Here is a 20645-nt window from a genome sequence, read left to right as displayed (position 1 = left end):
GGTCCTTGATGCAGAGCAGTGCTGGGGAAAGGGAGGAGGAGCTAGGGAGCTCCAGCCTGGCAACTCCCCAGGCTGAGGCCTTGACAGAGGCCTATGCAGGTACTGGGGCTGGGAGGTGCAGCCCAGGGTTAGGCAGAGGCAGCTGGTCCAATCTCCTTGCCAATGATGAGTGACCTCTACAGACTGCAGTTTGCCCCAGTGAACGGGAGCTAGATGATGACTGGCAGTAGCCACTGAGGCAAGGGGGGTGTAGTGAGTTGGGGGTTCCCCTGGGAGGGGAGATCCAGAGCGTGGGGACTGATGGGGTGGGCAGAACACCAAGGTAAGGGGCGCTGAGATCCAGGAGGGACACGGGGGCCTGGCAGGCGAGACACCGGCCACCAGGCGGCACTCCAAGTGCTGGACGAGGTAATTCCCAAATGACCAGCAGGAAGTGCCACACCGGTGTGTCTCGACCCTGTTACAGGTCCCACAGGGATCAGTTCTGGGTCCAGTTCTGTTCAATATCTTCATCAATGATTTAAATAATGGCATAGAGAGTACACGTATAAAGCTTGCAGATGATACCTCTCTGGGAGGGGTTGCAACTGCTTTGGAGGATAGGATCAAAATTTAAAATGATTTGGACAAATTGGAGAAATAGCATGAAATTCAATAAGGACACTTAGGAAGGAACAATCAGTTGCACACATACAAAATGGGAAATGACTGCCTAGGAAGGAGTACTGCAGAAAGGGATCTGGGGGTCATAGTGGACCATAAGCTAAATATGACTCGACAGTGTAACGCTGTTGCAAAACAAGTGAACATCATTCTGGGATGTATTAGCAGGAGTGCTGTAAGCAAGACAGAAGAAGTAATTTTTCCACTGTACTCTGCGCTGATTAGGCCTCAACTGGAGTATTGGGTCCAGTTCTGGGTGCCACATTTCAGGAAGGCTGTGGACAAATTGGAGAAAGTCCAGAGAAGAGCAACAAAAATGATTAAAGGTCTAGAAAATATGACCTATGAGGGAAGATTGAAAAACTTGGCTTTGCTTAGTCTGGACAAGAGAAGACTGAGGTGGGGGAACATATGATAACAGTTTTCAAGGACATAAAAGGTTGTTACAAGGAGGAGGAAGTAAATTGTTCTCCTTAACCTCTGAGGATAGGACAGGAAGCAATGGGCTTAAATTGCAGCAAGGGCAGTTTAGGTTGGAGATTAGGAAAAACTTCCTAACTGTGAGTGGTTAAGCACTGGAATAAATTGCCTAAGGAGGTTGTGGAATCTCCATCATTGGGGATTTAAGAGCATGTTAGACAAACACCTGTTATGGATGGTCTGGATAATACTTAGTCCTGCCATGAGTGCAGGGGACTGGACTAGATGACCTCCTGAGGTGCCTTACAGTTCTGTGATTCTGTGAGAGGCTTGGGGAGCCTTCATGTAGTTTAGCTGGGTGTGGGTCTCCACATGCTGATGACTAAGTGATCACAGTCCCTGGAGGGGTTTGCTGCTGCTCACTGGCATAGCTCTGTGAGAGAGACGGCCCAGGCTGGAGAGTCAAGGTGGGACAGCAGTCCCAGAGTTCCAGGACCTTTATCAACCAAATTCGTCATCCAAAATATTATATCAAGTTTGTTTGTCTGGGATTAAAGTCAGACTAACCAGCTGAGAGTTTTCCAAGTCAACCCATTTACCGTTTTAAATACTGGCACAACATTAGCTTTCCCCCCATGTCCTCTGGAACTTCCCCATTGTACCAGGATTTATTAAAAACAATACAGTTCAGCAAGCTCCTCAGCCAATTCTTTTAATACTCTTGGGTGCAAGTTATCCAGTCCTGCCGGTTAAAGAAGTGCTTCCCTGTAACATTGCTAGTGTACATCCTGCCTAGTTACTGATCGAATAGAAAGTATTTAATCAGCACTGTAAGATAGGAATACATCGTCCTGCTCGTTGTTCTGCAGAGTGCTGTGCTCGTTAGCAGTACTGCTTAATAATAAATAATACTAATTAGGGGGAGGTAATATAGTCTAATGCATAGGTAGGACCAGCACTGGGGTGGGCTTTCAGGGGTTGTAGCCACACCCATAGCAGGTGCTGCTCTCCAGCTGCCCAGCTCTGAAGGCAGAGTGGAGAGAGCAGTGACTGCTGGCCAGGCGCCCAGCTCCAGCAGCAGCACAGAAATAAGCCTGAGAGAGGGACCGGGGGGGCCTGACAGCAAGCCCCTGGCCATGTCCTCGCTCGCCAGGGCGCACTGCCCAGGGCAGGTGGAGGGTTCAGGGCTCCCCTCAGCAGACCAGACTGACCTGCTCCAGTCCAGGATCCTGGGCCCCAGCCCCACAGTCACTGCTCCCCAAGGACTCTGCTGGCCCTGGAGTCAGATCCCCCACCTGGGCAGCTCTTACTGGCTGCAAACAGCCAGCGCCCCACACTGCCCGATTCCTGCTTCCAACCTGGCCAGTGGGGCTCTACGGGTGGTTGAGGACGCTAGCTGCAATGGGAATAAATAATAATGTGAATTGTCCTTTCCTTCCCTCTCAGATTTTTTCCTCACCTCACCTCACTTCCTTTTTCTCTGTCTATTTTACTTCCCATTTCCTTAGACCCCTACATCTTTCTATCCCTCTCCCCTGCTTTGCACACACTCTCTCTCTTTCCCTCAGTCTTCTCCCCCCTACACCTTCCTTTTGTCTCATGTCTCCCATCTCTAGCTCCCTTCTTTGAACCCTCCCCCCAAGTCTCTGGTTGGCCCATTGTTGTTGAGATTTGCCTCCCTGGAGCAGACACTCCACCGTGGGATCTGCAGACCCAATTCCCTGCATCTGGGTTTCTCTCTAGATCCCTAGGAGCCACCCAGTGCTCTCTCGCTGGCACTTAGGGAGAGGCCCCCTGGAGCCCGTACGGCAGGCTGGAGCCAGTGGGGCAGGCCGGCTAACAGTGCCAGTCAGACACCCCCTTCTATCCGTGCAATGGAAGGGTCAGAGTTCACCATTGAGTGTACATTCAACACAAGCAGTAATTCAACCAAGTGGTTTGCTGAATGGTATAAAACCAGAAACTATGTAACAGAAAAGTTGTCCAGGGGAACAGATCGAATCAGATTATCAGAAGATACAGAAAAGAGATGTCTTTCACTCACCGTGAAGAAAGCCAATGTCACTGATTCTGGAACCTATGTATGCTGGGTTGGGTGCAAAGATGGGACATCTCCTGGGAATGGAACCCAAGTGACCATCGATGGTAAGTACCAGCATTTCCTTCTCAGTTCTACAAAACCCTTCTGGGGGAGCTCAGGACACTGGCCTGGTTCCAGAGATCTGGGGCAGGTGGTGCTGGGGGAGGTGGAGCAGCACCAAGTGTAGAGGGCAGAGCTGTGGGGAAAACTGGGGGACATTCTGTGGTAAGTACAATGGTCCTGACCCTGCATTCCACTGATTTCTGTGGGGGTTTTGTCTGCACAAGGAATGCAGGGTCAAGCTCCAGATATTCAAAAACTGTTTTGAGATGGGGCGTGAGAGGAGGTTTCTAATTGGCTAAACCTGTGAGGCCTTACACGCAACTGGAGAGACTAGGAGGGTGAGGAAATAATCTTCTATTGAACCAACTTCTGTCGGTGAGAGAGAGACAAGCTTTCAAGCTTACACAGAGCTCTTCTTCAGCTCTTGGAAACTTAGGTCTGGTCTACACTACAGACCTATGTTGCCATAACTATGTTGCTCCCGGGTGTGAAAAATCCACATGCCTGAGGGACGTAGTTAGTTACACCGACCGAACCTCCTGTGTAGACAGTGGTGCAGCTGGGTCGATGCCGTGTTTTAAGTATAGACGGGCCCTTACTCAGAGTGTCACCGGGAAATACAAGGTAGAACGTCTGGTTTAGATAAGCAGTTAACACCTATTTCAAGGGACCATTCAAGGTAGGGTGGCCCGTTAACACTTCTGCAGTCATAGGACAAAAATGGGGGTTAGTGGGTTACAGATTGTTGTAATAAGCCATAAATCCAGTGTCTGTTCAGTCCATGATTTTTAGTGTCTAGCAGAGTTATGAATTTAAGCTCCCAGGCTCGTTGTTTGAAAGTGTTGTGCAGGCTTCCTTTGAGGATGATTCATAGATTCAAGGACTGGAAGGGACCTCGAGAGGTCATCGAGTCTAGTCCCCTGCCCCCAGGGCAGGACCAAATACTGTCTAGACCATCCCTGATAGACATTTCTCTAACCTACTCTTAAATATCTCCAGAGATGGAGATTCCACAACCTCCCTAGGCAATTTATTCCAGGGGTTTACCACCCTGACAGTTAGGAACTTTTTCCTAATGTCCAACCTAAACCTCCCTTGCTGCAGTTTAAGCCCATTGCTTCCTGTTCTATCCTTAGAGGCTAAGGTGAACAAGTTTTCTCCCTCATCCTTATGACACCCTTCTAGATACCTGAAAACTGCTATCATGTTCCCTCTCAGTCTTCTCTTTTCCAAACTAAACAAACCCAATTCTTTCAGCCTTCCTTCATAGGTCATGTTCTCAAGACCTCTAATCATTCTTGTTGCTCTTCTCTGGACCTTCTATAATTTCTCCACATCTTTCTTGAAATGCGGTGCCCAGAACTGGACATAATACTCCAGCTGAGGCCTAACCAGCGCAGAGTAGAGCGGAAGAATGACTTTTCGTGTCTTGATTACAACACACCTCTTAATGCATCCCAGAATCATGTTTGCTTTTTTTGCAACAGCATCACACTGTTGACTCATATTTAGCTTGTGGTCCACTATAACCGCTAGATCCCTTTCTGCCATACTCCTTCCTAGGCAGTCTCTTCCCATTCCGTATGTGTGAAACTGATGGAGTGATGAGGACCACTCTGTATCTGACCTGTGAGATGTGTTCCCCACTGGAGACAGGGTGGTTTTGTCTTGTATCATTTTCCTGTGTGAGTTCATTCAAGAGCATAGTGATTCTCTGATTTCACCCACATCATTGTTATTGGGACATTTAGTGCACTGGATGAGGTACCCCACACGTTGTGATAGGCCTGTGTAGGATCTGTGGCTCTTGAAAGGTGAGTTGTCGGGGGTGTTGATCATTGTAGCAGTGGAGATATGTAGCAGATTTTGCATCTGTTGTTCTGGCAGGATCTGGTGCTGCTTTGAGTTGGTGTGTCCTTGTCTGTGGGGACCTTGCTTCTGATGATGCCCTTGGAGAGGCTGGGGGGTTGTTTGAAGGTCAGAAGTGGGGGTTCAGGGAAGACTTGTTTCAGGATGTGGTCCCTATCGAGTATTGGTCATAGTTGTTTGATGATAGCCCGTAGGGGTTCCAGTGTAGTGTGGTAGGTAGCAACTGGTGTGCAGTCAGAGGAGGTTTTCTTTCTTTATTCAAGCATGTTCTCTCAGGGTATTTGGACAGTCAATTCCATGAAGCAATCTACTTCTCTAGTAGGATGTCCTTGTTTGGTGCAGGCAGTTTTGAGTGCGTTAAGGTGTGTATCCCAGACTGTCTCCTAGGAGCATATTCTGTGCTATATGAGTGCTGGGCTGTGGATTACAGATTATTTTGGTTGTTTGGGGTGGTTACTGGGTTTATGACGTGAGGTGTGGTGATCTGTGGGTTTCTTGTCTAGGGTTGTCTGTAGGGTTCCATTGTTGAAACTGATGGTGGTGTCCAGGAAGTTGATGCTAGTGTGGGAGTGTTCCACAGAGAGTTTAATGTCTGGCTGGGTGGGTAGTGGTTGTTGAAGTTGGGGTGGAAATCCATGAATATGGAGTCAAATCTGAAGTAGATTTGGTGAATCAGTTCTCTTCAGCGCATTGGCATTTTCAGTCTAAGGTAAGTTTTGCCGGAGCATTTGCAATTAGCTCTACTGTACATGGACATAGTGCGAGAGCCCCTGAGCCAAAGAATTTACACTCTAAATAGAAAAGACAGACAAAAGGGGGAGAACGGGCAGACGTCCTATCAGAAGATTGGGAAGTGAGACACACAGAGATTAAAGGACTAAATCCACACAGGGCTTTAGGCCCTTAAATCCAACTTCTGGGGGCCATGGAGATCCTCAAAACCTCTGCTCAGCTGCCGCCTAGCTCTGGAGCTGCTGATGTTTCCACCAGTAAAACCATTGCTAAAGACTTGCTGACAGTCTCTTGCTATCCTGTAAGCACAGCCCTGCCCAGAATAATGGTTGCACCCTTATCCTCACTCCCCTGCCATTGCCAGCAGAAGTGCATCACTTCTCAGAACTGCCCATTGCACGTCCTTCAGGGAATCCCATTTTTCTGTAACCAAGGAGAATTGGCCACCCTCTCTCTTGCCCTGCATTGGGCTGGTGGAGGGAAATAGGTCTCAAGAAGGGTTTGAATGTAAGGAATTTGGCAGGCATGTCAGGCGTACACAAGGTTCGGGTAAGAAGTCATATTGTTGGAGGGGGTTTGTCTAGACTGAAGCTTCTGGGGTTATCTGCTCACTAAACAGAGCAGAAAAGTCTTGACATGCACGATACAGCTCTACATGGGGCCTAATAAAAGAACATCCATTTAAACTCTTAACAATCAGGGGAAACTAAACGGCAGGACTGGCGAGATTCGTTTTATACATCTGCTCTTGTTTGCTGGCACATTGAACTGTTTCTCAATGAAGGTGCCATCATCTGTGTTTCTCTTTCTGCAGAAATTACCCACCTCATGGTGAATCAAACCCCAACCAGTGTCAGTGATTTAGAAGGCTCAGAACTTACCATGAATTGTACATTCAAGACAGTCAATAACCACAGCACCATGTATGTGCGATGGTATAACTATGGGACTGAGGGACTAAAGAAAGAGCTGGTGAATGACAGCGATGTGATCACAACCCTGCATTTGGACAATGGTTTTGCCTCTCTCACTTTGAAGAATGTGAATTCATCTGATACAGGAACCTATGTGTGTGAGGTGGGGATCACAGCAAGGAACCTCTCTGGGAATGGAACAGGAACCCAAGTGACCATCAAGAGTAAGTGCTGGATTTTTCTACCTGATCTTCTTGGGGAAATGGAGACGAGCAAGTGAGAACAAGAACACAAGTCTCCTGGAAGGTGTTGAGTGTCTTCAGTTCCACCTTCAATGGGAGCTGAGGGTGCTCTACGCCTGACCACAAGCACTAAAATCCTTGCAAGATAGAGCCCTGCAGGACGGTAGGACAGTATTAAGGGGGAACAATGTTTCCATTTTAGGTCCTTTACAGCCAAATGTTTCACATGGCCTCAAATTAGTCTCTGAATGTACGCTTGCCCATGTTGCATGCACACCCTTTGGTACGGTCCAAGCCTGCCTGCGTGCCTGGAATCTGGAAATTGTGAGAGATAACAGGGTAGTTAGACATGAATTCATGTCTGATTTGTGGATGGGTGAAACTGGGGCTGCTTCTTATGTAAGATCTGGTTCCCATAAGAATCCATATTGCAGGAGGCAACTTCTCCAGGCTGAACATTCAGGGTGGGGGGCTGGTTTGCTGGTGTTGCCAGGCATCATAAAGCTATGAATGGAACTAAGTGAAAGCATCACGTTAACCTCTGATAAGCAGGGAATGTTAAATGGCCAGGCTGGGAAAAGGACACAAAATACTGGAGGGGGAGACATTTATTTTAATATATTCCCAGTCAACACTGTGACTTTGGTAAAAATGGTGGTGGAAATGGAACCAGAGTGACCATCCATGGTAAATAGCAGCATTGTCCTCTCAGATCTTCACTGTATTTCCTAGGGAAGAATAAGGACTAGGAAAGGAAGAGCTAATGCCAATACTTTGCATGGGGTGATATTGATGGGACAGGAGTTGCTGGCAAACAGAAGGAGAAGGCAAAGCTATGGAGAGATTTGCAGTGTGAAGTCAGTGATTCCCGGTGGCTTTCCAGATCCTGCCCATCTTTTTTTTTCTCTGTCATCCAAGTACTTGCAACCTCCCCCCCCACACACACACACCGATGTCCCTCGCACAGCAGCACAGCGTTGCTGCCCACCAGAATTCTCGAAGCCACTGGATGATGGGTGAATCACAAAGGGTTCGGAGGTTCGGAGAAGCACCTCCAGGTTCAGAAGCTCTTCTCGCCCGTATTGAACAGTCAGTTTCACCATGACAGGCTCTCGCGTAAGAAGATTTCCAGGACTTCCCCATTTTGAGCAGGAAGGAAATGCCTCTTGGTATATTGCTGATTCTGCTTTCAGTCTTGAACAAAAACAAGACGTGTCTAGAGGACAGCCATAAAAACCCACTCACGGCAGCACCACTATTGTTAGCTGCAGTGTTTTGGACCATAACTGTAGAATACTGTCTTTTTTTTAAATGAGGGAAATCTTTTTGAACCTTAGCACAGGTTCCAGTTTGATTCTGGGTGAGGGGGTAAGCTACTCCTTATTTGATCCTAACTGATTAGCCCATTGCAAATACCATCTTCTGACAAATGAATCCAGCAGGTTGGTGTTGGTTATACTTCAAGTAGTGGTCTAGCAGCAACCCAGTTTGTCTTTTCTCCTTCGGCTGTTCTGCTGCGGGACCCCTTGGGTGGTGGTGGTGGTGGTCTAGTGACCTAGCTCACAGCATCGTCCCCTGCCCCTATCCAGCAGGACTCCTCTAGAGGTGGTAATGCCTGACCCAACCTATGTTGTCTTTCCCTAGAACTAGTGGTGATGGGAGTGTAATAACTCAACTTCCCCTGCCTCTGTAGCCCCTGTCTAGAAGGACAGTGGCGAATTAACATTTCTTTCAACAGCACTTGACCAAAGGCCAATGAGCTCTTACATTGTGTCTGGGGCTGTGGCTGGGACACTTCTCTTCTTGCTGGTGCTTGGTATCCTTTTGTGGAGATGGAGACAGAGCTCCAAAGGTAAGGTTTACTTGGACAATAAATGTAAGCAATTTCTGCATGAGGGGAGCTCATACAATGCCGATAGATTCTTTTTTGTGTCCTTCCTTTAGCTGAATAAAGAGTAAATTGGGGAATTTTTGTCAGTGAACGTACAGCAGCGGTGGTGAACTGGCAGCCCTAGTTAGTGAAGTCTCATACCTAAGCACAGATGCCGCCTGGGCAATGGTAGGACTATTCTATGTCTCTTCCCTGACCTGAGGAAGCACCTCAAGGTGTGAAAGGTGGATTCAGTCTCCACGTCTATTCCACCTTTGGCTGGATTGCCAACAAAGCCACCAATTATTGGCAATTGCTAGGGTGGGAACGTGTGGGCTGTAGATACTGCTCCACTATGAACTAACGAGACTGACAACTAACTCCTTCAGTTAAGTGACCCAAAGGTCATCAGAGAATAACCAGCTTGGCCACAACTTCATTTTTTTTCCAGAACCACTTCAAAGCAGGTCAGAGGCAGAGATGAATCAGATGGAGACGGTGAGTTGGAGAGCTTATCGTAAAAGCCTCATTTAATTTTTCTCTCGGGCATAGGGGAACTGGGTGTTGAGCATCAACTCCGGGAATACAAGGTAATAAAGAAATTGGTTCTGCTTTTACAGACTGCAGCTCCAAGAACTTCAGGGTAACAGAAAATGCAGCACTAGTCCGGAATAGGATCGGGGTGGTACGACATTTAAAAGTCAGAGGGGATCAAGAATTAATTAGCCTTAGAGCAAAGATAAAGAGACATAAATTAGTGATTGCACAGGATCTTCAGTGATAATAGAGAATGCAGCATTGGTTCTAGGCAGCGGGACTGGGAAGTTCAAGGCAGGGGGAATCTTATGCAGCTCCAGAAATCTCAAAACACTGGAGAATGCAGCATATGCTCCAGGAACTTTAGAGGTGTTTCAGAATATAGCTTCCTAAAAAGTCAGCACACTCTTTTACAGTGCCTGTGTCAATGGAAGATGGTCTAGCATTATAACAGTATGATATGGGCATGAAAAGAACAAGCAGTCTTCACTCATTTTCCTCTTGCTTTGCAGTCTTCTCCTCCACCAGCTGATCTGGTGACTTACGTTGACTTGAACTCCCACAAAAGGGACAAAAAAGCAGAGGAAGAGGTTGTTTACACGGAAGTGAAGATACGGCCAAAACAGAGAGATGACAATGACATCTACGCAAAAGTCAACCCTCGTCATCGCTAGGGGAAGAGCCAGTGGGAATTAACAGAGGAGTGACCAGCATTTCACATGTCCATGAAATGCAAATCTCCATGAAAAAATGAATTAGCTCTTAGTAAAAGATGTCCTTGAAGATCAAAGTCCTCTAGTTATGAACAGAGCAGGTAGCAGTGCAAGATTCCCTCATTTCCTGCTCCACCAACATGCCTCAACTGTGATCTGGAGAGACCAATTCTGTGGGTAAACGGAGAGTTCTGCTAACCCATATACTCTTGGCCTATGTGCTGTGATTGCAGCCAGGAAACGGGTTGTGCAGTGGACAGTGTTTCAATAGGAACTGAGTCGAGACCAGAAATTCATTTAACAAACTCACCAGTCATCAGAGGGTCCTGTGGCACCTTTAAGACTAACAGAAGTATTGGGAACATAAGCTTTCGTGGGTAAGAACCTCACTTCTTCAGATGCAAGTAATGGAAATTTCCAGAGGCAGGTATAAATCAGTATGGAGATAATGAGCCTGGCTGAAGTCATTAAGGTTTTCAACCATTTACACCAAGACTGTACATGTGCCTTACAATATCGATAAGAATGGCCAGGCTGGGTCAGATCAATGGTTCATCTCGCCCAGTATCCTGTCTTTGACCAGTGCCAGATACTTCAGAGGGAATGAACAGTACAGGGCAATTTCAAGTGATCTATCCCCTGTTGTCTAGTCCCCCCTTATGACAGTTGGGGGTTGAGAGACACCACACTGAATGACTAAGCTGTGTACAAAATACACAGCGGTTGCCCTAAACACTACATCTTACAGCAGAATTACTGCTAGTGGTTTAGGACATTACTATACAGTACTGCATCTACTTCTTACCACACCAAATACTTCCATTCATCCAGCCCATACTTCTTTAACTTGCTGGCAAGAATACTGTGGGAGACCGTATCAAGAGCTTTGCTAAAGTCAAGAAATAACACATCCACTGCTTTCCCCTCATCCACAGAGCCAGTTATCTCATCATAGAAGGCAATTAGCTTAGTCAGGGATGACTTGCCTTTGGTGAATCCATGCTGACTGTTCCTGATCACTTTCCTCTTCCTCTATATGACCTCACCTGCCTTGTCTCTGATATCCTGGGACCCACATGGCTACAACACCCCTGCATACACATGTAGGCAGAGACATCGTGTTTGTGTAGCACTCGGGTAAAAGGGGAGCACGGAGCTAAGTGTACAACTTGCTGCTGCAGCTGGGTAGGAAGAACTCGGCAGCTGCAGAGCGGCTCTTCCAGGAAGGCAGGCTCAAGTTCTCCTGTCCCGTTACACGTGCAGCGCCCTGCACCGGGAGGGCATTAAGCACAGATCCTCAAAGGGATTTAGGCACCTAATGCCCAGAGCAATCGATGGGAGTTAGACACCTACAACCTTTGAGGATCTGGGCCTGAATGCTTGAGAGCAGGCTTTGCCCGGCTGGCACAGGTTCTGCTTTGGAGTGACACGGTTGCAGTGATATTACCGCTGTAATTAAGGCTGGTTGGCTATTCACATTCTCTCTCTTACCGACATAGCTTAGGCTGTGCCCGTGGACCCATTTTGTTCCTTATCCAGCAAGTTTATGAAACTTCATTGACATTTGTTCCATTGCACTTTTCTTTGTTAGAGAACAGACGTCAACAGGCTCTGAGTGCTAAATTGCTAATATTTCCTGTGTGCAAATAAACATTAAAAAAAACCTATTGGGTTAATTTTCTGATCAGCAGATACAGTAGAAGAAGTAAAAAGAAGAAATGTTTGTGATTTCCCCTAAAGGCTTCTTTCAAGCAGTAATCTATTGGGAGTAGGAGGATGAGGATACAGGCCTCATAGGGGACTTCAGCAGGATCCACCCCGCAGGACCATGTTTTGAAAATGCCTAGGGCAAGTTGGCACCAGGGGTAACAGGTTTGTATAATTTTTGGTGGTGCCCCGAACGGGATCAAGTCCCACCCCCCCGACACTTGCTTTGTAAGCCAATATATATTTTTTAAAATAATGTAAAAATGTGAGGCCTCTGGGGTGGTACTGGGGATGAGCGGTTTGGGGTGTGGGAGGGGCTAGGGCAGAGTTGTGCGGGTGAGGGGTGCGGGGTGGGGCTGGGGGGTTCATGGTGCAGGAGGGGGCTCAGGGCTGGGGCAGAGGATTGGGGTGTGTGGGGGGGTGAGAGCTCTGGCTGGGGGTGCGGGGTGTGGGATGGGGCAGGGCCGGGGATGAGGAGTTTGGGGTGCAGGCAGGCTGCCCCTGGCTGGGGAAAAAGAGGAGGACACTCACCTCACACCACTGGGAAATCAGGGATGCCATATCTGGATGCATCTTGACACAGCAGGGAGGCCAAGGATGACATCTGCTTGTGCCAGGGGACACCGTCACACCCTGTCCAGCTGCTGGAGGAGCTCCCAAGGGAACATTGGCACTTCCCTGGGGGCTAAAGAGTTTCGGGAGGGTGTTCATTCCTGTGACAATTCACACATTAAAGAATTTTAACAGGGCAACTCCACTGGGTTAACACCTTTTTAGGCTATCTCATCATAGAAGGCAATTAGCTTAGTCAGGGATGACTTGCCTTTGGTGAATCCATGCTGACTGTTCCTGATCACTTTCCTCTTCCTCTATATGACCTCACCAGCCTTGTGTCTGATATTCTGGGACCCATGTGACTACAACCAGGGCCGGCCAGCATTTCTGCCGCCCGAAGCAAAAAAAAAAAAAAAAAAAAGCCGCGATCGGCAGCGGCAGTTCAGCGGCAGGTCCTTCGCTCCTAGAGGGAGTGAGGGACCTGCCGCCCCGAATTGCAGGTGCCGCCCCTCTCCTTTGGCTGCCCCAAACACCTGCTTGTTAAGCTGGTGCCTGGAGCCGGCACTGGCTACAACACCCCTGCATACACATGTGGGCAGAGACATCGTGTTTGTGTAGCACTCGGGTGAAAGGGGAGCACGGAGCTAAGTGTACAACTTGCTGCTGCAGCTGGGTAGGAAGAACTCGGCAGCTGCAGAGCGGCTCTTGCAGGAAGGCAGGCTCAAGTTCTCCTGTCCCATTACACGTGCAGCGCCCTGCACCAGGAGGGCATTAAGCACAGATCCTCAAAAGTATTTAGGCACCTAATGCCCAGCACAATCAATGGGAGTTAGGCACCTACAACCTTTGAGGATCTGGGCCTGACTGCTTGAGAGCAGGCTTTGCCCGGCTGGCACAGGTTCTGCTTTGGAGTGACACGGTCGCAGTGATATTACCGCTGGAATTAAGGCTGGTTGGCTATTCGCATTCTCTCTCTTACCGACAGAGCTTAGGCTGTGCCCGTGGAGCCATTTTGTTCCTTATCCAGCAAGTTTATGAAACTTCATTGACGTTATTTGTTCAATTGCACTTTTCTTTGTTAGAGAACAGACGTCAAGGGGCTCTGAGTGCTGAATTGCTAATATTTCCTGTGTGCAAATAAACATTAAAAAAACCTATTGGGTTAATTTTCTGATCAGCAGATACAGTAGAAGTAAAAAGAAGAAATGTTTGTGATTTTCCCTAAAGGCTTCGTTCAAGCAGTAATCTATTGGGAGTAGGAGGATGAGGATACAGGCCTCATAGGGGACTTCAGCAGGATCCACCCCCCAGGACCATGTTTTGAAAATGCCTAGGGCAAGTTGGCACCAGGGGTGACAGGTTTGTATAATTTTTGGTGATGCCCCGAACGGGATCAAGTCCAACCCCCCCGACACCTGCTTTGTAAGCCGATATATATATTTTTAAATAATGTAAAAATATGAGGCCTCTGGGGTGGTAGTGGGGATGAGGGTTTTGGGGTGTGGGAGGGGCTTAGGGCTAGGGCAGAGGTGCGCGGGTGAGGGCTGCGGGGTGGGGCTGGGGATGAGGGGTTCATGGTGCAGGAGGGGGTCAGGGCTGGAGCAGAGGGTTGGGGTGTGTGTGCGGGGGTGAGAGCTCTGGCTGGGGGTGCAGGGTCTGGGATGTGGCAGGGCCGGGGATGAGGTGTTTGGGGTGCAGGTAGGCTGCCCCTGGCTGGGGAAAAAGAGGAGGACACTCACCTCACACCACTGGGAAATCAGGGATGCCATATCTGGATGCATCTTGACACAGCAGGGAGGCAAAGGATGACATCTGCTTGTGCCAGGGGACACCATCACACCTTGTCCAGCTGCTGGAGGAGCTCCCAAGGGAACATTGGCACTTCCCTGGGGGCTAAAGAGTTTCGGGAGGGTGTTCATTCCTGTGACAATTCACACATTAAAGAATTTTAACAGGGCAACTCCACTGGGTTAACACCTTTTTAGGCTGAGGAGGATGGTGGCTGAGTTGTAATACAATCATTGTGCGATTCTGTTTTCTTATCTGTCCACACACCTCTTATCAGCAGTGCTCAGTCACACTTAACCACCTTAGCTACATTTGCTTTGGGGAAGAGCAGGGTGGGGACAGGCACCCATTTTTTTTAACTGTTCTTTGTCGGCAGTGCTAACTGCGCTTAGTGGCTATTATGGAGCACTAATCACTACTAAGTCTGAAACCGGTTAAGGTTGGGAAATGGGGGCTAGGAAGCGACTTTTAATCACAGGGTGATGGCAGCTGACTGTATTGGTGCTTGAATTGCATTTCGTTTTTTTGCACATCAACCAAGCCGCAAAGACGTTTCTCTACCCATTGTCTGTGTTGGGAGTTCCGCTACATGTGGAGGTAGCGGTGGGTTCTGTAAGCACATCACACTAGCTGCACTTTCCCCATCCTTGGGACTTTGGATATTTCCTAACCCATGTGGGGAGGGGAAGTGGGTGTGGGACAGACAGAAAAGCATTTGCAGTAAGATACAGTATTGCCAACCCCAAATATTCAACAATCATGAGTCCTGCTCACCAAAAGTCATGAGATTGGCTTTAAAACAATGTGATTATGTAAAAGTTAGTAAATTTTCTGTTGTTTTTATTTCCCTTCTGCTTTTTGAGTCTTTAGGGTGCACTGGGGTCACATGAGGGCCAGAAACTTATTTTTCTTTAAGAATGAAGGCTGAACTCAACACCGATCGTCTTGACTCCAGAAGCCGGGGCTGTAAGGAAAACAATAATTTTCACAAGACACATGTCAAACTAGTTACACCATTTCAATTCCTGTGCTGTGAATTCTGGGCCCCAATCCTGAGCCTGAAAACATCTTATGTTCATCATGGCTAGGAAGGAGGGACCTCACACAGGTCAAGGAAATGATAACATTTAATAAAAGGACTAAGTGGAATGTGTAAGGTTTTGGGTGCCAGTGGAGGGTGTGGTCCTGGGAGTCCTGCAGATCCCTCCCGGTCAGGAGCAGCGAGTTAGCAGATGGACCTCAAACTTGTTTGGCCACCCGTTCTATCAGTCTCTCCATTAGGGAATGCCCTCTTCCCTATAACAGCACTCCCAGCTATGTTCGAGACACCACTGACTTCCTGAGGAAACTACAATCCATTGGTGATCTTCCAGAAAACACCATCCTGGCCACTATGGATGTAGAAGCTCTCTACGCTAACATTCCTCACAAAGATGGACTACAAGCCATCAGGAATAGCATCCCCGATACCATCATGGTAAATCTGTTGGCTGAACTTTGTGACTTTGTCCTCACCCACAACTATTTCAGATTTGGGGACAATTTATACCTTCAAGTCAGCGGGACTGCTATGGGTACCCGCATGGCCCCACAGTATGCCAACATTTTTATGGCTGACTTAGAACAACGCTTCCTCAGCTCTCATCCCCTTACGCCCCTACTCTACTTGTGCTACATTGATGACATCTTCATCATCTGGACCCATGGGAAGGAGGCCCTTGAGGAATTCAACCAAGATTTCAACGATTTCCACCCTACCATCAACCTCAGCCTGGACCAGTCTACACAAGAGATCCACTTCCTAGACACTAGAGTGCTAATAAGCAATGGTCACATAAACACCACCCTATATCAGAAACCTACTGACTGCTATACTTACCTACATGCCTCCAGCTTTCCTCCAGACCACAACACACGATCCATTGTCTACAGCCAAGCTCTAAGATACAACTGCATTTGCTCCGATCCCTCAGACAGAGACAAACACCTACAGAATCTCTATCAAGCATTCTTACAACTACAATACCCACCTGGTGAAGTGAAGAAACAGATTGTCAGAGCCAGAAGGGTTCCAAGAAGTCACCTACTACAGGACAGGCCCAACAAAGAAAGTAACCGAATGCCAATAGCTGACACCAATAGCCCCCAACTATAACCTCTCCAGTACATCATCAAGGATGTACAACCTATCCTGAAGGACGATCCCTCACTCTCACAGACTTTGGGAGACACTTGGGAGACAGGCCAGTCCTCACCTACAGACAGCCCCCTAACCTGAAGCAAATACTCACCAGCAACTATACACCACACAACAAAAACACCAACCCAAGAACCAAATCCTGCTACCAACCCCGGTGCCAACTCTGTCAACATATCTATTCAAGGGACACCATCACTGCTCCTGATTCCTTCTGTCCATGGCAATAACCACAGAGTGCTACAGAGTCCTGCTCTGTCTGCCTCTGCTGTCTCTGGGTGCCGCTCCGGCCCTTCTAGCAGAATGGTTTCCCTCCCGGGAGCCGAAGGTCCTGCCATTTCAAAGACAAGGGTAGCATTATATGTTTTTTTCCCTGTGGAAAAAAACAAGAAATCTTCCCCCTTATCATAATTTGCTGAAGGAGGCCACAATATTGATACTTTTCAGCATTCCAGGAATGTGACTGTTAGACCATCCTTGGATCCCAGACAGCTTTTGCAGCCCATGAGGAAGGAGCAGAGGCTACTGATACTAAGATACATGTACTAAGGGTTTTAAACATTTAGAATTTTCATAGACTCTCAGGAGCCCAGGGAGTGGCAATACATTCCAGGGGCAACGCTACCAGCTTACAATTTCTTCTTTAAAGGCCGGTCAACATTTGGAGAAAATAGAGGTTGTCAAGGTACCAGCATGGAACAGGGACATGGCTTTCCAGTCCTGTGGAGGAGATCCGGCACTCTATGCCAGAGAGATGTTTCTGCAAATGGTCACCCCTCTACCTGTCACTGAATGGAGGGGTTTGATCGGCTGTGAAGGTGGACTAAGCAGATATGTTCTGCCCTTGACCATCAAGACCCAGCTTCAGTTTCTGCTACACTACAAATATGTTGAAATGTACTTACAGGCCTGGGAGGCAATTTGACTGGAGATTGACTATATTGTCATCAAGCACATGGAGTTGTCGTGCAAAGGAAAATGTGAACTATGACCCTCCTCTGCCCCACCCTGCCCCGGCATCACCAGAGAATCCTGCCTCTGTGCCTGCCTAACAACAGGGAAAAGTCCAGGGAAAGAAAGAGACTCGGCCCCTTTATTTGGTTCCCTGGCGATTCAGAGCAGCACCACAAGCCCCTCAGCTCTCCATAGCAAAGGGACATCACACTGTGTTTATCCAGCTGCCAGACCGGCTTCCTTACGCACCCTCATTTCCGACCTTGCGCAGCATGGCTCAGTGCGGGGAGAAGCCAGACCCCAGGGACAGGGAGAGGAGAATGTTGTCATCTTTCAAGGGAGAGAAGACTGCTGGGACTAACTTTTTCTCGATAACTAGTGTCCACTTCCCCTCCCTGGACCTAAGCCCCAAACTCCACCCCTGTTCTGTGCAGCTCCTCTTTGTAGTAAGATTGGAGTCAGGGGGGAGAAGAGAAGCACTGAAACTGAAGGGACAATGAAAACAGCTATTGGACAAACAACTGTACATTTTCTACAACGGTCCCACCCTCAACGGGAACTCTTCTAAACCCGCCCCCTCCCTTCGCCCGGTCAGGGGGGCACAAAGTCGGGGAGGATGGTGTACTCCGACGACACACTGATCACGCCCCCTCTGAGAGGATACAACTGGAATAGAAATGTCTCAGACCTTGCAGAGGGAGATTCTGGGCCATGGACATTGCTGGTCGGATACTTTCAAACTCGGAGAAGGCCGGGTTAGTGTAGAGTTTGATAGAGAAGAGAGGAAGTTTTAAAAATTAATTCAACAGCAATATTTTTAAATTCACTGTGTGATCTGAGAACATTCAGTGTGACAGAATAAGGAAGTTGGCAGGGGATACTGGCAGGAAACTCACGCATGGAACAAAGAATCAGCAGATAAAAATACCATCGAGCAGAGGAGAGTTCGTAAGGGACAGCGCAGAAAGGGGCCGGGGAGAGAGAGTGCAGCAACGGCTCTGGGGTTACCTCAGCCAATGAGCTGCAAGAACTAAGAGCACCGGCTGTTTTAGCAGCAGATCTGACACCTCCTCAATTAGGGCCCCTGACAGCGCTGCCAGGGAAAGGTTCTTGAAGGAACATGAGAACCCAACTGGAAAGGCTCTCTCTGCTTTGGGCGCTTCTCCTGTCTCCGTGGCTGGGTGAGTTTGTGGGGTTTGGCTCTTTCAGAGAAGCGAGTGTTTCGGGGGAAGGAGGGATGAACAAATCTTGTTACAAAGATTGTAACAAATCTTTCTGTGGAATTAAAGGTCATAGAGAGGTAACGACTGTGTTATGGATTTTGATCTGAGCATCATCATTGAAAATCAATTTACAGCATTTACTTGTTATGCCAGGTCTACACTAGAAACTCCTGCCCGTACAGCACTGTCACTGAGAGGTGTGATTTTTATGAAGACGTTCAGTATCAGCAAAAGGCCCAGTGTAGATGCTCTACCAGCCAGAAAGTGCTGTGGGCAGTGTAGCTTATTTTGCTGAAGGAGCTGGTGGAAGCTGTACTAGCAAGAGCACTTTCCCCCCTGCTATGAGCTGTGTCTCCTCTAGGAGGGTTTGCCGGTGTAGTTAGAGTAGCAAAGCTTTTCTAGCACAGACCTGGCCATAGATTAAAAACAATGGACTGATCTGAATTCACGGCTGGCAGAACTCCACTGACGTCTGTGGGAACAAATCAGTGGAAATGTTGGCCGCTGTGTCAGCAAAGCTGTTAAAGATTCTGCCACCCCTGCTCGTGCTGAGTAGCCCCATTGTGACCGATTCCACCTTGCCCAGCCCCCTTTTGCAGCTAACTCCAGCGTTCCCATCCCACTTCCCCTGCCAGCTCCCTGAGGCGGGTCCCCAAACTTTTTCTGTCACACCCCCCCTTACCCGTAATGGAACGTGTCTGCACCCTCTCTGGGAACTGTGGTTGGGAGCCGCAGCTGGGAGCGGAGAGCGGAGCTGCAATCGGGGCTGAGAGCTGAGGCTGGGGTCGGAGCTGCGGCTGGGAGTGGAGCCATGGCTGTGGCCAGAGCTGAGGCCAGGAGCAGGGCTGGGAGTTGGGGGCAGGAGTTGGGGGATGATGCCGGGGCTGCGGCTGGGGGATGAGGCTAAGAGTGGACCCACCACTGGGGCTGCGAGTGAGGCGCGCTCCCTCCCTGACCCCCATGGGGCCTGGCCTTGGGCCCACCATGCCCCCACCCCCAATGTTCCTGTACAGTTTGGGGCCCACTGCCCTAAGGTCTCCATGACAGGCTCCTTGGCCTCAGTACCGCCCCTTCTTGAGACCAGTTTATAGCACAGACATCAGGCATTGACCTGTAACAAACACCCCAACACATGGTCCATTGATCACCCCCAGTGCACACAGTCCTTAAAATCCCGCACCGTCTCGTCTAGTGACAGAGCACACATCCTGCTCTGGTATCTTCCACCACACCCAGCCTCTCCTGTCCTTCAGCCTGGACAGCCACCCCGGCCCCTCCAGCTGGAGGGGAACCCCGCTCTGCCCAGTGGGAACACCCACCCACCCCTCCAGCCTCCAGTGCAGCCCTCACTGCCCTTGGTCCGTTAACCGTTCCTCTCAGCCAGGCCAGCAGCAACTCCCTGCCGCCGCTCCACTGGCCCTCAGCAGACACAGCGGCAGAAACTTCCCAGGCTCCGGCTCCAGTTCCGGCGCTTGCTGTGAGGCTGGTTCTGCAGTGCGCTGCTCCCCAAGGCCGTCCCCAAACAGCCCCTCTGAGTGCGGACCCAGGAGGTGCTGTAGCTGCTCTGGCAGCATCACCTCTTTCAGTTACCGGCCTCACCCCCAGGGTCACCTCTTGCCCTTCATCCAGCAGCTGGGTCTCCTCCTGCTGTGGGGAGTGCCAATCCCCACTCAGCAGATCCTCATGCAGCGCTGTGAGCTCTGCACTCGCTGCGGCTCCCACAACCTGGTCAAATTCCTCGTAAGAGAAGCAGGGAGATGGGGCGTCCCCTGAGGTGCAGTTAAAATCCTTGACTTTGCAGTCGTCTGTTTTTGGCCTCTTGGTTCCCTCTCCGCATTGTTCTGCAGTCCAGTCGATCCCCAGTGCCGCCAGCTACTCACACTGTTTTGTTGACACCATCTGTGACGCATGGCTAGAAAGGGTTAAACATCCTGCAAAATAAATAACCCACAGAAGACATGTGTGGAGATCATGTTTGTATTTTTGTGTATTTACATATGTATGTGTAGGGCCAACAATGAAATCAACAGTCCCAGTCTATGCTGTATTCTGATCATTCAGAGGTCAAAAGAACATCTTAGCATTTAAATTAATTGTAAATATGGGATATCTCGGTAT

The 20645-nt window shown here is 48.9% G+C and overlaps 2 protein-coding genes across 5 annotated transcripts in view; both read left to right on the top strand.

The window, feature by feature from the left end:
- Positions 1-20645, top strand: part of LOC101943286 (immunoglobulin superfamily member 3-like) — a 44379-nt gene that overhangs the window by 9631 nt on the left and 14103 nt on the right. The window contains exon 1 of one of the 4 annotated variants that reach the window (XM_065566893.1): positions 13971-18485. The exons of 1 other annotated variant lie outside the window; for it this stretch is intronic. In XM_065566893.1, coding sequence (XP_065422965.1) covers positions 18425-18485 — 61 coding nt within the window. In that variant the 5' untranslated portion in view covers positions 13971-18424. Of the gene's footprint in view, positions 1-13970; positions 18486-20645 lie in introns of those variants that run through there. 2 more of the 4 variants (XM_065566894.1, XM_065566891.1) reach the window with 2 other exon arrangements.
- LOC122172816 (cell surface A33 antigen-like) lies at positions 1490-12100 on the top strand. The gene is made up of 5 exons (XM_065566896.1): positions 1490-3228; positions 6642-6965; positions 8722-8835; positions 9305-9351; positions 9903-12100. Exons 1-5 carry the CDS (start codon positions 2958-2960, stop codon positions 10062-10064), a joined length of 918 nt encoding a protein of 305 aa, XP_065422968.1. The 5' UTR covers positions 1490-2957; the 3' UTR covers positions 10065-12100.

This window comes from Chrysemys picta, chromosome 14, assembly GCF_011386835.1.
Source record: "Chrysemys picta bellii isolate R12L10 chromosome 14, ASM1138683v2, whole genome shotgun sequence".
NCBI classification, from domain to species: Eukaryota; Metazoa; Chordata; order Testudines; family Emydidae; genus Chrysemys; species Chrysemys picta.
This window is presented reverse-complemented; position numbering and strand designations above follow the sequence as displayed.